This window comes from Castor canadensis, chromosome 3, assembly GCF_047511655.1.
Source record: "Castor canadensis chromosome 3, mCasCan1.hap1v2, whole genome shotgun sequence".
Taxonomy (NCBI): domain Eukaryota; kingdom Metazoa; phylum Chordata; class Mammalia; order Rodentia; family Castoridae; genus Castor; species Castor canadensis.
In genome coordinates this window covers 115836216-115853715 of record NC_133388.1, presented here as the reverse complement: position 1 = coordinate 115853715, position 17500 = coordinate 115836216, and the positions used below count along the sequence as shown (strand labels likewise).

Here is a 17500-nt window from a genome sequence, read left to right as displayed (position 1 = left end):
TCTTACTTCCTTTGGTTCTTTGAGCCATATTCTTTCAACACAATTGCTTTTTTTCATGTTAAGTTTTTTGTCAAAATGAAATGATTGGTCTGAGATTCTAGTGTTCTTAAAAGTCAATCTGCACATATTGAATGTCAGGTTTTATGGGAAATTGTGACAAAATGCACTATGTGAAAGGTTTCAGAGCCATGTGGCTTATTTCATTGTTGCCATATGGCCACAGGCCTTGTGCTAGCGACGGTTCATGTCTTCCATGTTGTCAGTGAGCATCATGCTGTAGTCCTCTGTAAAGAGTAAGTTCAGTAGCCTACAGTCTTCCCTCACTCCAGATGCTCTTTATAAACTCTCATTTAATACTCTCTATTCAAATATTTTATGATAAAATAGGAAGTACAATAAGCATATATTTTTATCAGTATCTAAAGCCTTATTTGATACTCTATTAAATGCTTCATCATCTACCCATATCAGCAAAATATCCCAGAGTCTACCTTCCAAAAGATAGCTTCTCATCACAAATTGGTTGAGTGATGACTACGTGCTAAACATTTTTCATTCGCTATCCTACTTAACCTTCATAGCAATCCTTTTCTGTTTACAAGTTTGGAAGCATAATGCATTATGATACCTTGCTACAAACACTAGAAACTGCCTGACACAGCCAGATGAGAGACTTATTGGAAAGCTATCTGATTGCTCAGACTCAGCAAAAAGTACAGAGCTGTGAATTCAGCTTGGGGGCTTCTGAAGGTGCGGAGGAGGCAGGGAAAGGACCAACTTTGGGAAGAAGATGTAGTGGAGGTCCAGGCAGAGGGAGGGAAGTGGGTAACGCTGAGGGAAAGCCCCTCTGGGCCTGCACATGTCATCTGGTTGCCTCTTACTCAGCTCACACTTGGTCTTGTTCCACCTGCCTTTCTACCAGGCATGCCCCTGCTGCTTTTTCACCCCTACTCTCAGCTTCTTGAGACCTAGCATCTTGAACTCGTTTTCTAGCATTGGCCAAAGGCAGTTGTGAGAATCTGCAGACTTATGAGACATCTGTCCACTCTAACTTCATTCTGGCTTACTACTGACCATTGTTGGTGTGTGGATTCTTTTGAAAAAAATCTCTCCTATCTGTAGGTCCCTTATGAGTGTTTCGGGAAGAGGCAGCTCTGCCCCTTGCCTACTCTGATGCAACCTTGGAAGGCCAATTTCTTTTTCTTTTTAAAATTAACAACATAATAAATTCATACTAATTATGAATGAATGGATTTTAATAGTAGTTTTATGAAATGTATTTTATCTTGTTGAAGTATGTATTAATTGAGAAACACAGCTTCTATGTACCAGTGCAACTATACAAAACATGTGAGTATATGCTAAAAAGAAATAGAAGGAAACAAGAAATAAGAAAACATTTTGATGTTTTTTGGTGATAGCTTCATGATCATTTTTCTTCTTTTAAAATTTTGTTCTTATTGTTGATATCAGAATTCTCTTTTAAAGCAGGATATGAATAAATCATATATATTCATCCACTGGAGTAATGATTTTAATATAATTGTCATTAAAAAATTATGTGATTGAACTTTGGGTAGTTTATGTATTGTAACTAAGGGGAGAGACACACACTTCCTGGAAACTTCCTTCTCTCTCGTGCCTTTGTCCACTAGATTAATTTAGTGCCACTTCTAGTGCTTGATACCTGGCAGGTACTCAGTAGTATTTGTTGAACAAGGAAAGCTACATGAATCAAAGTATAAGTATTTATTTTTTAAGGAACCACACTTTCTTCCCATGACAGCCCTTTTCCCCTCTGTAGGCAGGTGTACAGGTCAGTGAGAGTGGCAAATTCCATGTTGACATTGGAGGTACCCTGACTGTCTATGATGCAGAGCTGGCTGACCAAGGAAGATATGAATGTGGGGCTCAGAATTCATTTGGCCTGGCTGTGACCAGTATGTTTCTTACAGTCACTAGTATGTATTTATAGCTACTTTGGCCACATTCAAATAAGTCTTTGTACAGCTCCTACCACTAATCTTTTCTGATTTTCCTCATTACTCATTCTCCTGTACATATTCTTTCTGGTCAAATGTGTTAATAGTAAATCAAAATTATGTTATTTTTCTAAGATCTAAGCTCTTAAATATAATTTGTGTTAATGAGTATGTAACAAGAAAGAGTGCCTCAAGGGAACATTAACAGCAAGGGTTTGCAAGTGAATATTATGTTTTCTTAGAAATTGTGAATTATAGGATGTGAAATCTGTTCATTGCCAAAATGTGTAGCCAGACATTGAAGTGTAATGTGGACTTCAACATGCACCAGTTACTCTGGTCTTGGTTTTCCTAGATTAAGGTAAAAATCAAACTGCCAAGTAAGCTTTGCCACCGTGAGAACAAGTATCTTAGTACTTGGAACCCTTTATAATTGGACCAAATGTTGATTTTTTGCATTTTTTTATCAACCTGGTTAAATAGTTGTAACCCTTTGCTAATTGGTTCTACATTGTGACTGTTTAAAAAATTGTTTGCCATAGTCTTAAAAATGTACTTTTTCCCTTTTCAATGATTTAGTTCCTATTGAAAGTCAGAGAGTGTATTTGTAGGCATTCTTGAGTGGACTGGATTCAAGTCTCAGACCTGGTTGTACCATTGGAGACCTTGCTGTGATGGTAATGGCGCTGTCTTGTTCTCCACCAGAGGGGCGTTCAGGAAAAGCACAAAAGCACAGTTGTCTGCTGAAGTAGACATCATAGTTGACTTTTCCTTCTTACTGATGGGCTTAGGAGTTTTTGTTGTGTTGACCATTAAAAGTTAAAATACATAAGTTAAGAACAATCATCTGCAGTGCTGCTGGGTGCTTTGCCCATCTTCTGGTTTCCTGAGAAGTCTCATAGTCTAGTTGCATATCCTTCTGAGATATGAAAATTACGAGCACCCCATTTGCTTGAATATTTTATAAAACATATATTTTCACATTAGTGACACATTAATCTTCATACATTTATTATACTGTATGTTAAAAATGTATTCTCTGTGGAATATTCTTCTTAAAATTGTAACAATATAGTTCCAGCAATGTTAGTAACCACCAAATATTTATTGTAATAGAATCAGAAATTCTTTATCACATAGGATTTCTCAGTGTTATAAAATCTTAGTCTTACTTTGTTATTCTTTATGAGTTCATGTTTTTCCTAATTTGAAATCTTTGGGAGTTGTGCCTGTTTTTATAAATTTATGGAGCTCTCTTTCTGCTCTTCAACTATTTATGAGAACTGTGGAAAACATCCTGGAGATATTTTTGATAAAAGTTATTGTAGAATTTAAAGTAACATCCTCTGTCTAGAGATTTTAGTAAACCTAACCAATAAACAAATTAATAAGAAGACAGACTTCCTCTCCTTCTGTACCTGTCTGTCTTGCTGTAGTATGCCCAGAAAAGCACTCAAATCACAGTGAAAAATCATTTTTGAATCTCTAACAAAAGAACTTCATTTTCATTGACAGAAATTTAACTTACCATCATTTTATATATACATACTAAAAGTAAAACATTCAGGCCTTGGTGTAGATTTGCGGCAGAACACTTGCCTAACATAGATCTCTAGAACTGAGGGAAAAAATTCAGATTAAAGTGTATTGATCGTTCTGTTTATCAGAGTTTAAAACAATATTGTGTTCTACTGTGTAGGGAACAGAAAATAAGGCAAAACAGGAATAATAACACAACAAAACAGAAGTTATTCAACCAAGTATTTTTTTGCTCTTGGGACATCTATTTGTCAATATAAGAGAAAATTAATTTTGTATCTTCATCTCATACCAAGAAAACTTCATGATGTAGAAGTATTTTTCTAAAGGGAAGAAAAGATATAAAGATGTAAATTGAAGTTTTGAATACATTCAAGACAAGGAGTGTGCGTGTGTTTTTTTCATAACCCAAATTAACAGAAGCAGGAAAATATGGCAATATAAAATAACATCCATTGAACGTTTTATAACTTAAACCCTTCATCAAAAGTAGAAAAATAATTTCTATGTTTGTATTTTTTTTCAAGAAGATAATTTTCCCCTTACATTTAATAGAGTGAATAGATTTTAAAAAGGGTTTTAGTAGATTTATACAGACTATAAAGTTGATGTGGTACTTACTAGGAACCTATCATTTTGTTTAGGATGGCCTCAGTGTATTTTACGTTGGCAAATATTACTTGTGTGTGCACATATCTTTCTCCTTCTAGATAATATTTTGCATCAGAATGCTATATATTTTCCTTTAGACAAAAACTTCTTTTCATGAACAATTTATTGTAACACCTCCTTTCTACATGGACATGCTGTTAAGTGCTGTGATGTGAAGACCCATTTCTTGCTTGTGGCTCAGTCTGACATTGAACACTCACAGTGTGAGACAGTGGAATTAAGTCATCACACTTTATTGATCTTAGACACTTTAGAAAACTTCCTTACCCATAACTGGGATTGATTTCCTCATTTCTTAAAACGTGTGGAACTGGATCCTCTCAAGAGACCTTGGTATAGAATCTCTTGTAGAATTGAAATGTACTATAGGTGTGAGGAAGCAGTTTATGACATATCTACCTGGTAGAATTCTTTCATTGAGATTTTTAATAAGAGGCCATGGCAAAAGAATGCAAAGGTAAAAAAGAATTATTGAATGAAAAATATGGAGCACAAAATATTGTGTGCAAACTAGCCTAAATCATATAAAAATAAACTAATATGTAAGTAATGCTATCTTCTCTGAAATTTTAAGTTAAATAGCTCACTGTCTGTTGGACATTTCATATGGGTTGACCCACAGTCCATCCTCCTCTGCTTTCCGTCAAGACTGAGTGTCCTCCTCAATCAATCTCTTGAATATCAACATTAGTGTAGGTAGATGACTCAGGACCATCTTGTTCTCTTCCTCTTCTGTACCCTAATTACCAGGTCTCCTCAGATTTCCTCCCAAAGGTTTATCTTTGCCACTTCTCTTCTTTATATGAGTTTCTCCTCCTCAGTGCATTTTCTTACCATTCTAATTTAGACTTTTTCTGGAATATTCTAAATGATCTTTCCATCACTGATATTCTTACTTTAATTATGTCACCAACCCAGTAACTTATTGTTGAACTAAATGGAATTAGAATTTAAGGTTACATAAGTTGACTTTAAGTTATTAGAACTCTTTCCATATAGTTAATGGCATATCTACATGATATTTATTAAAGCCATAGTAATGCTATAGTAAAGATTACAGTGGACATGTGCCTTGTGCTCCAAGTGCTGCTTATCAACTGACTTCTTTAACCATTGTGAGTTCTGGTTATTCTTCAAAATTCTGAGAGAATAAATCACTGGTCATATGATATTTTAATTCCAACCTTGTCATTACATGGGAAAATATCTGTTCCTAAGCCATTGAAGTTGTTGCTTAGTAAAGAGAAAACTTTAAGGTGTCAAAAATATTGATTATATTTACTCAAACATTAACGAAGTGAAATTGATAATTGAATCATTTTAAATTGGTATTCTACTCTATTTGTTCATTTATTTTGAATGTGGCATAAATCACTGTATATATTAAGAGATACATGATAACGTTGTTTTCCTGACCAAACTTTCATAATGCAATGACTGAGGGATATTTCTGTGAACATCATTATGTACCTAGACTCTATAGCCACAGGGAACACATGCTACCTACAGAGATGAGCTATATGCTCCAAAAATTTTAGCAGTGAATTTCAGTATCACCATATCTATAGCATTTCCAGATTTTTGGTGCACAAGTGTTTAGAAGTTATAAGGAAAGCCAATAATCAAAATAAGAGTTATAATCCTAGTCTCTGAAAAAAGCAGCATGGGTGTCCAAGGCGACAAACCCCCTTGCTGTTTAATGATGCAGAGGGAGGGTGAGCAGAGTTGTTGCTGTGGAGAGGAGGCGGGGTCACCAAGGCAGTGCAGAGTGGGCACCTCTGCTGAACCCGTGCCAAGGGCACTCTTTTTAGGGAAAGGTAGAGTGAGATAATGTCTCTTTAGTTATGATAGCTACATTACCTGGCTAGTTTCCTCCACAGGGAAAAAAAAAGATCAATGAATGCCCAACCATGTTGGTGTTTGTGAAGTCTAGGCATTTTGAAGCGAGAATGACAGCAGGAGCAGAGCAGTTTTATTTCATTGACCTTCCTCTGGATTCTGTCACCAAGTCACTCATTGCCAGGTTCTTGATGTGTGGATGCAGAGCAGTGAGTGGCCAGGGGACCAAGCCTTCCTTTCCTGAAGGGACTCTCCATGGTGGTGATAGGGTCTCATAGGTACAGGGACACGTTGAAAGTAGACACTCATCAGGCGACTTGAAACTCATGTTTATTTCATGTATCCACCTAGGCCTTCTTCTCATTGGCTTTAAGCCTGAGACTTAACAAGGAAAAACCATCTATTTCTCCCACTACCTCTGCAAAATTCTGCATAAAAAAGAATATGCTGGGAACTTCTTAATCATTCCACTTTTTATGCTGTGAAATGAGGCAGTTTGGAGAGACTCACAGTATTGATTGGCTCTAAGGTGCCTCAACACACCGAGTTTGCTTTACATAAGGCTGTTCTGAAGAAATTTACGGAAATATTTCTGCAATTTGTACCAAATCACATTAAGGAACACTGAAATCAAATGAACAATAAAAACCATATGGTTGTACACTGAAGCCATATAAACTTTTAAAAAATCATAACTAAATCACACAAAATGAGAAATTGTTACCTATTTAATGTACTTTTGAGAACCTGTAAACGAACAACTTTCACGTGATTTTTTTATTGGTGCACTTTAGAATTCACTTATTTCAGAGAATGTTTACATATTATGTTGCCTGTTTTTGCTTCTTTAATTACTTTGTTGAAAACATGTAAGTACAGATAGAAAATATTATAATGTCAACTTTTTAGATGATCAAAGTAGAAAAATAGAATTGAAGTATAGAATCAGAAGCTGTGAAAGTCTAAGATTCCACTATAATGAACTGTGAGGAACACAGAAGGGCAAAGACAGGAGGCCACACTCAGCTGTGCTCAGGTTCTGGGTGTGACATTCCTCTGCCCTCCAGCAGCTAGTCTCAGCAGAGGAAACGTGCAAGAGCTGCCTTTTATGTCACCTTTCTTGTTACTTTATTCTTGTTTTCACTTTCATACACCAGCTTGTTTTTTTATTGATATTAAATAGCAGATCGAGTTGATGGAAATGAGAAGATAATTAATGATTATGTGAAGGTAGATTAATGACAGATATTAAACACAATTGTAAAAGCCACCTTGCATTTGCATTGTGACATGTAGTTTACAAGACCTTTACATGCTATGCTCTTCCTCACTTTTTTTTTTTTTGGAGTCGGGGTCTCGCTGTGTAGTTAAAGCTGGCTTCAAACTGGAGATCCTTTTATTTATTTATTTATTTATTTATTTTTCCTTTTATTCATATGTGCATACAATGTTTGGGTCATTTCTCCCTCCTTCCCCCAGCCCGCTCCCTTACCTACCCCACCCCTTCTCTCTCCCCGCCATGCCTTTTTAAAAATCTGCTATTCACATTTAATAACTACATGAGTCCTGTGCCCTTTGCTCAACAATTCTTGTTATTTGTTTTATTTGTGAGTCAAAGGTGACCAGGAACATTGTAAAATCCCTTATGCCTTGTAAATTTTTATACAACTATAATGGCAAGGCTATTCTATAAATAGAATAAAAGCATATTTAACAATCAAATAAAATTCAGATTAACATGTTAAATGGTGCCTTCCTGAAATTTACACATCACTTCCCAGGTTCTGTCTGCCACAGTGAATAGCCTTTTGCATCTTGACATCTCAGCACTTCTAGGTCCCATGTGGTAACTCACTTAGCCCCGTGCACAGCTTTCTAACTTCCAGATCTGAGAAGACCTTTGAGACTGTGTTGCCTCAGGTGCAGTGACCAGGGACAGTGTTTGCCAGGCATGGATGCATATGAGTAGTGCCACTTTCTATACTGAGTCCCAAAGTGAAGAAGTGAAGGGGAAATGACAGAAAAAAATTAACATCCTGATTGGTCAGCCAGGAGAGACTGATTTGATGTTGGTTGCTTTATTTCCAAGTAAAAGTTACACATTAAGGAGGCTTATTATTTTAAACGTTGCTATGTACTTTATCACCACACGTGAATTGTACATATTAATGATGCTAAGTGTGATATTTGATGTACTGACCACCTCCACCCTCCCTCTGCCCCACCCCATTCCCAATCCCTAATAATCACTACTCTATTTTTGGGTCAACTTTTTCTTTATGGTGGTATCGGGGATTGAACTCTGGGTCTACCACTTACTAGTCAAGCCAATGCCAGTTGAGCCATGCCTTTGTCCCTTTTGCTTTAGTTATTTTGGGGGATAGGGTCTCACATTTTTGCCTGGGTCAGCCTGGGCTGAGATCCTTCTGTCTATACCTCCCACATAGCTGGGATTATAGACATGAATCATCACATCTTGTTACTGGTTAGGATAGGCTGGTTTGGAACTGCGATCTCTCCACCTCCCCAATAGCTGAGATTACAGGCATGAGCCACCATGCCCAGTTCAAGTGAACTTTTTAGCTTACACATAAGAAAGAACATGTAGTACTTGTTTTTCTATGTCTGATTTATTTCACTTTACAGTGTCTTTCAGTTCCATGCATTTTGCTCCATGTGATAGGATTTCATTCTTTTCTGGCTGAGTCATAATCCATTGTGTATATATGTCATGTTATTTTTGTCCATTTGTTTGTTGATAGGCACCTAGGTTGATTACATATCTTAGCTATTGTGATAAGTGCCCCGTAAACATGGACATGCAGGTGTGTTGATATTTTTCCTTTGGATATGTGCAGATGAGGGATAGCTGGATCACATGGTAGAACTACTTTTAGGATTTTGAGAAACCTCCATACTGCTCTATATAATATCTGTATTAGTTTACATTCCCACCAACAGTGCATAAAAGTTCCATTTTCTACACATCCTTGCTAGCATTTGTTATGTTTTGTTTTTATAATAATAAACTTAGCTCTTTTCATTGACCTTTTTGAACACATATCAGGTTCACATATCTATACTGAGACTGCTCAGTTTTCTCATAATTACTATAATTATATTAATTGATCACTTGTCCCATTATGCTTACTATTTACCTAACAGCCATAATGAACTTAACTATTGCGTATTTTAATTCTGTCAATTATTGTAATTTGTGTTTTGGTTTTCCACTTTTTCCACTAAGCATTTTTCTCCATAGCCATCCTTGTACACATCCAGTCGATTCTAACAGGTGTCTAATACTCCCTACAGTTCACGCACTACGTTCCTCTCACTCATTCTTCTTTTGCCATACAACCTATTTTCTCCAATTCCTTCAAACACAAAGTTGCAATGAGCTGTCTCATACAGACTCTTACAAATTGGATTATTTGATTATTTGGAATGTATGCCTAAGGCTGGAGTTGCTGAATGAAGTAGTATATGCATATGTAATTTTAGTAAGTCAAAACAAAACAAATCCTCTATATAAAATCTGCAAAATAGAGAAGTCAGTTCTACAGTCTCACCAGCCTGCTTGTACATGTATATGTATACATCCCTGTCAAAATGGGGTTTTAACCACTTTTTAAATTTTTAGACTAATAAATATAAAATGATAGTTCATTGATACTTTGGATTTTATTTCTGAGGTTATAAGTGAGTTTGAATTTATGTTATAGTCTTGGTAACTTTCAGTGTTTCCTCCATTTTTGTAACTTGCCATGTATACTTTTCTCTTAGTGTGTTATAAGATTCCCTCATATAAAATAGAACATTAATACCTTATCAGATTTAGAAATTGCAAGTATTTTCAACCATTATGTCATTCATTTTTAGCTCTTTTCTTCATTTTCTTCCTTTGAAAGGGAGCCTCATTACTGTGGTTATCATAAAGTCGAAACTACATTATAGTGTACTACCTACTCACACAACTGCACATCATCTAATTTAGCAAGAACGGCTCTCAGAAGAATCTTTGACTGTATTGTCTTTCCTTATAATATTTCTGTAACATTGGTGTTTTCGTGAAGTTGTCTTTTGAGAGAGAAATAAGATAACCTAGTGTGTATATACTGTCAAAAATATGAAGTAATTTTCTTATAGCAAGATGTAGAATGCTGTGTGGACCAATTTATTTAAAAATAAATAAGCGTAAGTATAATGATGAATGAACATATACAGAGACTGTAGATAGATGCATGCATAAAACTTTCAGATATTATGCTACAAACTTGTCTTATATGTGTATTATTTACTTTATTAATTTTTTTCTGATAACAAGTAGAATGCATACTTATGATTTTTTAAGTGTTTCATCTTTTATTTTCTCTTAGTGGTGTTATTTTCAAGCTCAGTTTTTGATGTTATACTTACTCTTGCTCTCAATACTTAACATTACTAAAAAGTTATACTTGTATCACCAATTTTACTGTACTTTTAGTGTCTCAAAATGAGCTAAATTTGCTTGATTACTTATATGAGCTTTAAATATTTATTGGTAATTGTCCTAATTTAATATTTGTTCTTTGAAGATTAAACTTCTTAAATCGTCACCTAGCGCAGATGTACTGTGTTGGAGACACTCCACTCTGAGGGGATAGCTTCCTTTATGATGCTGAGTGCAAAATTCTCTCATATTGTGAAGCTAGAGATGTAGCATGGGTTTTTTTGCACTGAAGTCTTCCTAGGAGGTTGGATTTTGCTCTAAGAAACCTGCCTGGGAGTGTGATGATATTTACTTTGTTTTAATGTTAACATTAAAGCAAGGTGGCTGAAGAGATAGGCATTTTATATCTCCTCCAAGATGATGAGTTGTAGCAAGTATGGGTCCCATTTGAATCAGTTTTGTGGAAAAGGATATGCTTTACAGAGCTTAGCTGGATTTTGGAATGGTTTAATTCCCCAAATCATATTGTGACTGTTCTTAGAATCTTCATTGCAGGATAACTACCTACTTCTTCTCTTCAATGAACTTCTCATCAATGAAATGTAGACATTGCATAACACTTTCATTAGCCTAAATGTTTTCATTTTTAACATGTAATGCCACTTACAGCACAGCATTCCTTAATCCAAGGTCTGTTTGATCTTTTTATTCATGGAATTTATTCTCAAAGCAATACAGGATTGACAAACTGGAGATGACTTCGTTGAAGCATCCATTCTCGCTGCTGTACGGAAGGTTGACAGTGCAATTAACGCCACACGAAGACATTTGTTTTCACAGTAAGAATTCATTTTATTTTGGCTGTAAAATTGTTTTCATTTCTGTTCTACTTAATTTTTATAGTCACCATGAAACACAACAGGTATGATGCAGAAGATTGTCAAAGAGTGTCTTTAGTTCTTGTATGCACACCACCTTCTGGGCTAGCCAGCATCATCAATTCAGCCCTAAAGGAAAAGTGACTTAAGCCCATAGGGTCTAGGTGGTGTTAGTTTATGCCTAGTTCCATGCAGTCAGATATGGGTATCAGGGAACAGGCTTTGGTACGTCAGCTTCTCTCAAACAGCATCAGGTCAGTGCTCCTGAAAATTGACAGTGATTGTCAAATTGACATGGCTGGTCAGAAGTTGATAACTCACAGAGAAAAAGATTGGCTTAGAATATGTGGCATTTAGCTTTATTTTAATTTGAATTGGAATATTTTAAACAAGTGAAACCTTTCAATGTCACAGACTCCTTTGTGTTTTTAACACTGATATGTATTAAGGAAAAGATGACTTTTGTTTTCATAGTCTTAGTATATACCCAGTAATTTTAGTTATTGATCAAAAATAAGGCAAATGAAAGTGCTTTAATCAAGTGTTAGCTTCATGCACATCCCCTGGCACTGTGGGTTGGTGGTCGGGGACTCGTGTTCTAGAGCTGTCAGCTATTTGTGCTCTTACTGTAATCCCTCGCTTTATCACTTTGGGTGACCTTGGGCAAGTGACCCAGCATTTTGTAGCTTAGACTTCTTGCCTGTAAAATTGGATTTCTATAGGATCTTCATGGGTGTGCTTGTGAGACGGATATAGATAAAAGACTTCAGCAGTGCCTGGTGAATCATTGCTATTGTATGATGTCAAATTGTTCTGATTCAAGACATAGAGGATGAGACACATCACTTGGCCAGCTCTCTGAAAAGTAAAATCTAAGGAATGATTTTCTTTTAAACCTATTGCAGGTCTACAAATGTGCATAAACCACTATCGTATGCTGGCCAGTGGGCGTGGTACCTGGGATGCAAAGGTTATTAGGGCATTGTTTTAGTCAGCTTTCTGTTACTGTGACAAAATGCCTGAGAAAACCAACTTAAAAGGAGGAAATAATTATTGTGGCTCACTATTTTAGAAGTCTCAGTCCATGTTTGCTTAGTAAACTTTGCTTTTACCTGTGGTGAGGGCAAACATCACAGTGGGTAGCATGTGATGGAAGGAAGCTGCTCACATCATGGAGGCTGAAAGGCACATGAGAGCATGGTTTCCAATTTACCCTTTAAGGGCAGGACCCCAAATGACCTGACTAACCCAAACAGGACCCATCTCCTAAAGTTTCCACTGCCTCCCAGTAGTACCATCAGCTGAGGACTGGGCCTTGAACACATAAGCATCTGGGGTAAATTTAAGATCCAATCTAAAACCAGCATCATTTTATCCCTAACCCAACTCTTTCTTTTATAGAGGAGACAATATATGAGCAATTTCAGTACATCTTGCTGTGTGCATAACACAAGTGTGAAGGATACATAAGTAATAGAGCAGGGGAAATGATAGCTTGTCAGAGTGATGCCTGAGCCGGTTTCTAAAGGCAAAGGGATTTCCAGAAGCTTACTTTCAGGGAAAGAGAAGACAGAAAGGACCAAGTTCCACAACTGAGTGTTACACACTAGTTCAGAGGGTGTTTTGAGCCCCTAGAAATCCATGTATGAACGTCTTAAGTTTATAAGCTTTGCCACAGGTAATGCTTTTTAAAGAGAACAGTTGTTTAAATCATTCATTCATTAAAAATATATTTTTTGAGTTCAGCACTGTAACTTACACTTGGGATTCATTTGTTAAAAGTGAAAAGAACTCACAGCTCCCTGTAGAGCTTATATTCTCTGTTGGATCTTTTACTCTTTCTAACTTTTGTAAAGTATCTTATGTGCACAGCATACATAAGATTCGTGAATGCTGCAGTTTTGCCTTGCAGAGTCATATCTTTTGTTGTTTGCAGAAAACCTCACACTCTCAGTGATCTGCTGGCTCTGTTTCATTACCCGAGTGATCCATTCACTCTGGGGACAGCAAGAGCTGGGGAGATTTTTGAGCTCACACTGCAGCTGATCCAGGAGCGTGTGAAGCAGGGGCTCACTGCAGATCTGGACAGCAGAGGTCAGCATGCAACCCTTCTATTTTAAGTCAATTCCTCATAGCAGTGCAGGCTTCAGCTCCAGCAGTGCACACTGGACCTTGCCTCTTTAGAACATCCTGCAATTTAGAAATTAATTTACTTTCCACATTTGCCAATAATGCAGATGTTTCTGATGAGAGCTGTAGCTAAAAGTAAGGATGATAAATCTGCATTTGGATTTGCCTCCACTTTTGCCACTGTAAATAACTACATGAATGTAAAGGGATCCATTTTATGAGAACTTCTTAAATCTGAAAGGTGTTATATTTCCTTTACAGAAACACTTTAGCCCTTGGAAAATGTTCTTCTATTTACCTTTGTAATCACTCAAATTATTCAGTGGATTCCTTGAAATTCCTTCTACCATCTATAACATTTATATCACCCCCTCTCTTTTCTTTAATTTTGTTTTTTGCTATGTTGAAGTTCTTATGCATTTCTTTCCAAAACCAGACTTCTACCTGGTAAATGTCAAATGAGATGTGATAAAAAAGCTTTCAGATTTTAAGTCTTTAAAATGAAATGATTATGACACTCTACTGTAATTATTTATACTGTGAGTGCAACAGAAACTTCTACAAGCCTAGCCTTTATTTACTTTCTTCAGAAGATAAACTGGATCATGGGGAAGAATTCCATCTATGCATTTGTTCTGAACAATTACTCTAAAGTACATTTGACTTCAAGTCTACCTTGGAGTCTTCCATTATGTCTTGAGTTTTCATAGCTTCCTGAATTAACATATTCAGTGAAATTTTCATATTATCCAATGTTAGTACTTTAGTCACACTCTGGATACCTAACTTTGAATCATGGCAGATGTGAGTTAACTATGGTTCTATCTTGGGAAAGCCCAGTTCTACCTCTTTCCTTGGTTGCAGGAAAAGCTAAAGCCAACAGGTCTTTTGACCATTTCAGAGTTCTCTACTCACTCATCTCTACTAGACGAAGAAATAGCTTTCAGGAATACCTTGTTTAAATTCATAATTAGAAATTGAGAAACAGTAAGTATTTATAAAGATTTAGCTTTGCTGAAATATGCATCCAATACTCATTACCAAACTGAATCTCTATGCTCTCATCACAATATTCAAAGGCTTTAATAATTTTTCCCAAGAAGAATTCACTATGCTATTTTACATGCCTATCTTTATTTGTAAAGTTAAAGACCCTTTTTAATCTCAGGAGCATCTTACCCTAGAAGTGAACTCCCTATTCCTATCGTGGTATACCCTAGAAGGAGATAACTGAGGGCCCAACCATGCTGGCTAACACATAAATTACAAATAGCTCTGCTATCTTTAGTCGGTTTCTGATGATTAATTAGGTATAAAATATTTTCCTAACTATGAATTAATGAACAGTCTTTGTAAAATTGGAATAATCCTGGAATTTTAAGCTCAGGCGAAATGTGTGGCTCCAAGGTATTTCTCATGTGGTTTGCACATTCCCTGGAGGATTAGTTTGTAGTCATTTAGAAGGTGACCACTTAACTTCCTTGTGATTTATCAACACATGATCCACATGCCTTTGACCTTATCCTACCTGAAAGAAAGAAAACCATCAAGAACACAGTGCTGTGATGAGGACTACAAATCCCTACCAACATTATAGCTGTTAAAGCACAGTTCTAGACTAGACAACAGCTGCACATTTCTCTTTGCATTGTATTGTTTAGCTGTTAGTTATTGCTCACAAATCAGACATAGTGAAGTAATCCATTCCGTTTTGGAATATCCTCTATTGTTACTTGATTATTTTCCCCTCCTTCCTAGTGGATCTTTTTGCTGTGTGTGGCTTACCAAAATCTCCTTGCAAGTAAGAAGGGCATTTGCACACCCTGGGTGGTCATTCCTGCAGCACCTGGTGGTCCACATTCTCTGCAGCTCTCACTGCTTGGCTTTCAGAATTCCGCTACAAGGATTTGGTGTCCCCGCGGTACCTCAATCTCATAGCTAATCTGTCTGGATGCACCACTCACAGACCTCTGCCCAACTGCTCTAACATGTGCTTCCATCAGAAGTACCGGGCCCAGGATGGCACGTGCAACAACCTGCAGCAGCCCACCTGGGGCGCATCACTCACGGCCTTTGGGCGCCTGCTGCAACCAGCCTATGAGAGTGGCTTCAGCTCACCCCGTGGGGCAGACCGGGCACCCGGGGGGCAGCCGCTCCCCACTCCCGCCGCCCACGCTGGTCTCCACCGAGTTGGCAGGCGCGGTGGCCGTCACCCCTGACCCCAGATACACGCACATGCTCACGCAGTGGGGCCAGTTTGTGGAGCACTACCTGGACCACGCGGGGCCATCGCTGAGCAGCGCTCGCTTTTCCGATGGGCAGCTATGCAGCTCCAACTGCACCCACGACCCTCCCTGCTTCCCCATGACCGATATACACGGCGACCCTCCCTGCGTGGTCTTTGCACGCTCCAGCCCTGTATGTGGCAGCAGGACGACCTCCTCCATGATGAATTCAGTCCACGCACGAGAGCAGATCAACCAGCCCACCGCCTACCTTGATGCTTCCAACGTGTATGGGAGCTCGGAGCAGGAGTCCCAGGCTCTCAGAGACCCCTCTGCACCTGGGGGGCTGCTGAGGATAGGTTTGTCTTGGTCCCCTTCTGGAAAGTTCTTATTGCCCTTCTCTGCAGGCCCGCCCACCCAGTGCACAACACGAGAACAGGACAGCCACAGCCCCTGTTTCCTGGCTGGGGACCCCCTGGCCAACGAGCAGCTGGCTCTGAAGGCCATGCATACCCTGTAGTTTCGCGAGCACAACAGGGTGGCCACGAAGCTGTCTGCCTTGAATCCCCAGTGGGATGGAGACACCCTTTATAAGGAAGTCAGGAAGATCGTGGATGCGGAACTGCAGCGCATCACCTACAGCCACTGGCTGCCCAAGATCCTGGGGGACCCTGGCATGAAGATGCTGAGGAAGTACGCGGGCTACGACCCCAATGTGAACGCGGGGATCCTCAACGCTTTTGCTACTGCGGCCTTTACATTTGCCCATGCATCAATCAATCCAGTCCTTTATCGACTGAACGACACCTTCGGTGAAATTCCCGCAGGCCACCTCCCACTCCACAAAGCATTCTTTTCACCATCCAGAATAATCGAGGAGGGGGGCATAGATCCACTCTTGCGGGGGCTATTTGGCGTGGCTGCTAAATTGTGGGTGCCCTCGCAGCTGCTCAGTCTTGAGCTTGGCTCTGTGGCCCACTCTTTGGCTCTGGATTCGGTGGCCACCAACATCCAAAGGGGTCGGGACCATGGGATCCCGCCATACATGGACTTCAGAGTTTTTTGTAATTTGACTTCTGTTGAGAATTTCGAGGATCTTCAAAATGAAATTAAAGATTCAGAGATTAGACAAAAGCTGAAAAAGTAAGTATGCTGATGTTTTCTGGATTTTAACATTTCTTGAGAGAGGTAAAATGGGGAGGGCACTTTGCGTGGGTGGAATTTCGTATCCTCGGGGACATCATTGCTGAGCCTTTAGTGACTGCTATTTGTGGGAGATGTTTGACTGCTATTTGTGGGAGATGTTTGATATTGAAGGAAGGATTCCCCAGAGACTGAAGTCCTCTGGTTTGCTCCTTTGTATGTCCTCTGCCTTTGTACATGCAAATTCTGCTGCTGCCTCTTAACTAGCTGGAGGATCTCAATTAGGAGAGGAGAGACAGGCTTGTCTAGTTCATTCATCTTCTCTGGCAATCCAAGCAAGGCCTTTTTGTTGACAGGAGGTAGTAAAATCTGATGTAAAGCCATAAAAATAAACCAGTCCATCACATAAGTCTTCTTACAGCAGAGTCAACAAAAATGGAAACAAATTACTTTTTGTCAAAAGAACAAATCCTTTTAAATTTATCATCAGAATGTAAATAAGGGTCTTTTCACTGCAGGCTTAATGCCTTTTAGTGAAGTATCAGGATTATATTTTTCTATCTGTGAGATTCAAATTTTCTTTGAAGTTTCAAGTATAAAGCATTTGCAGGACACAGCTTCAACGATTCCTTGAGCTCATTGCCTTTTGCCCTTAAAATA

At 38.3% G+C, this 17500-nt stretch overlaps 1 protein-coding gene across 1 annotated transcript in view; it reads left to right on the top strand.

Annotated features, from left to right (window-relative positions):
* Pxdnl (peroxidasin like) overlaps positions 1–17500 on the top strand; it is a 141473-nt gene that overhangs the window by 39353 nt on the left and 84620 nt on the right. Inside the window, 5 exon segments of the mRNA XM_020187732.2 lie at positions 1805–1961; positions 11195–11303; positions 13279–13436; positions 15363–15601; positions 15603–16840. Coding sequence (XP_020043321.2) covers positions 1805–1961; positions 11195–11303; positions 13279–13436; positions 15363–15601; positions 15603–16840 — 1901 coding nt within the window.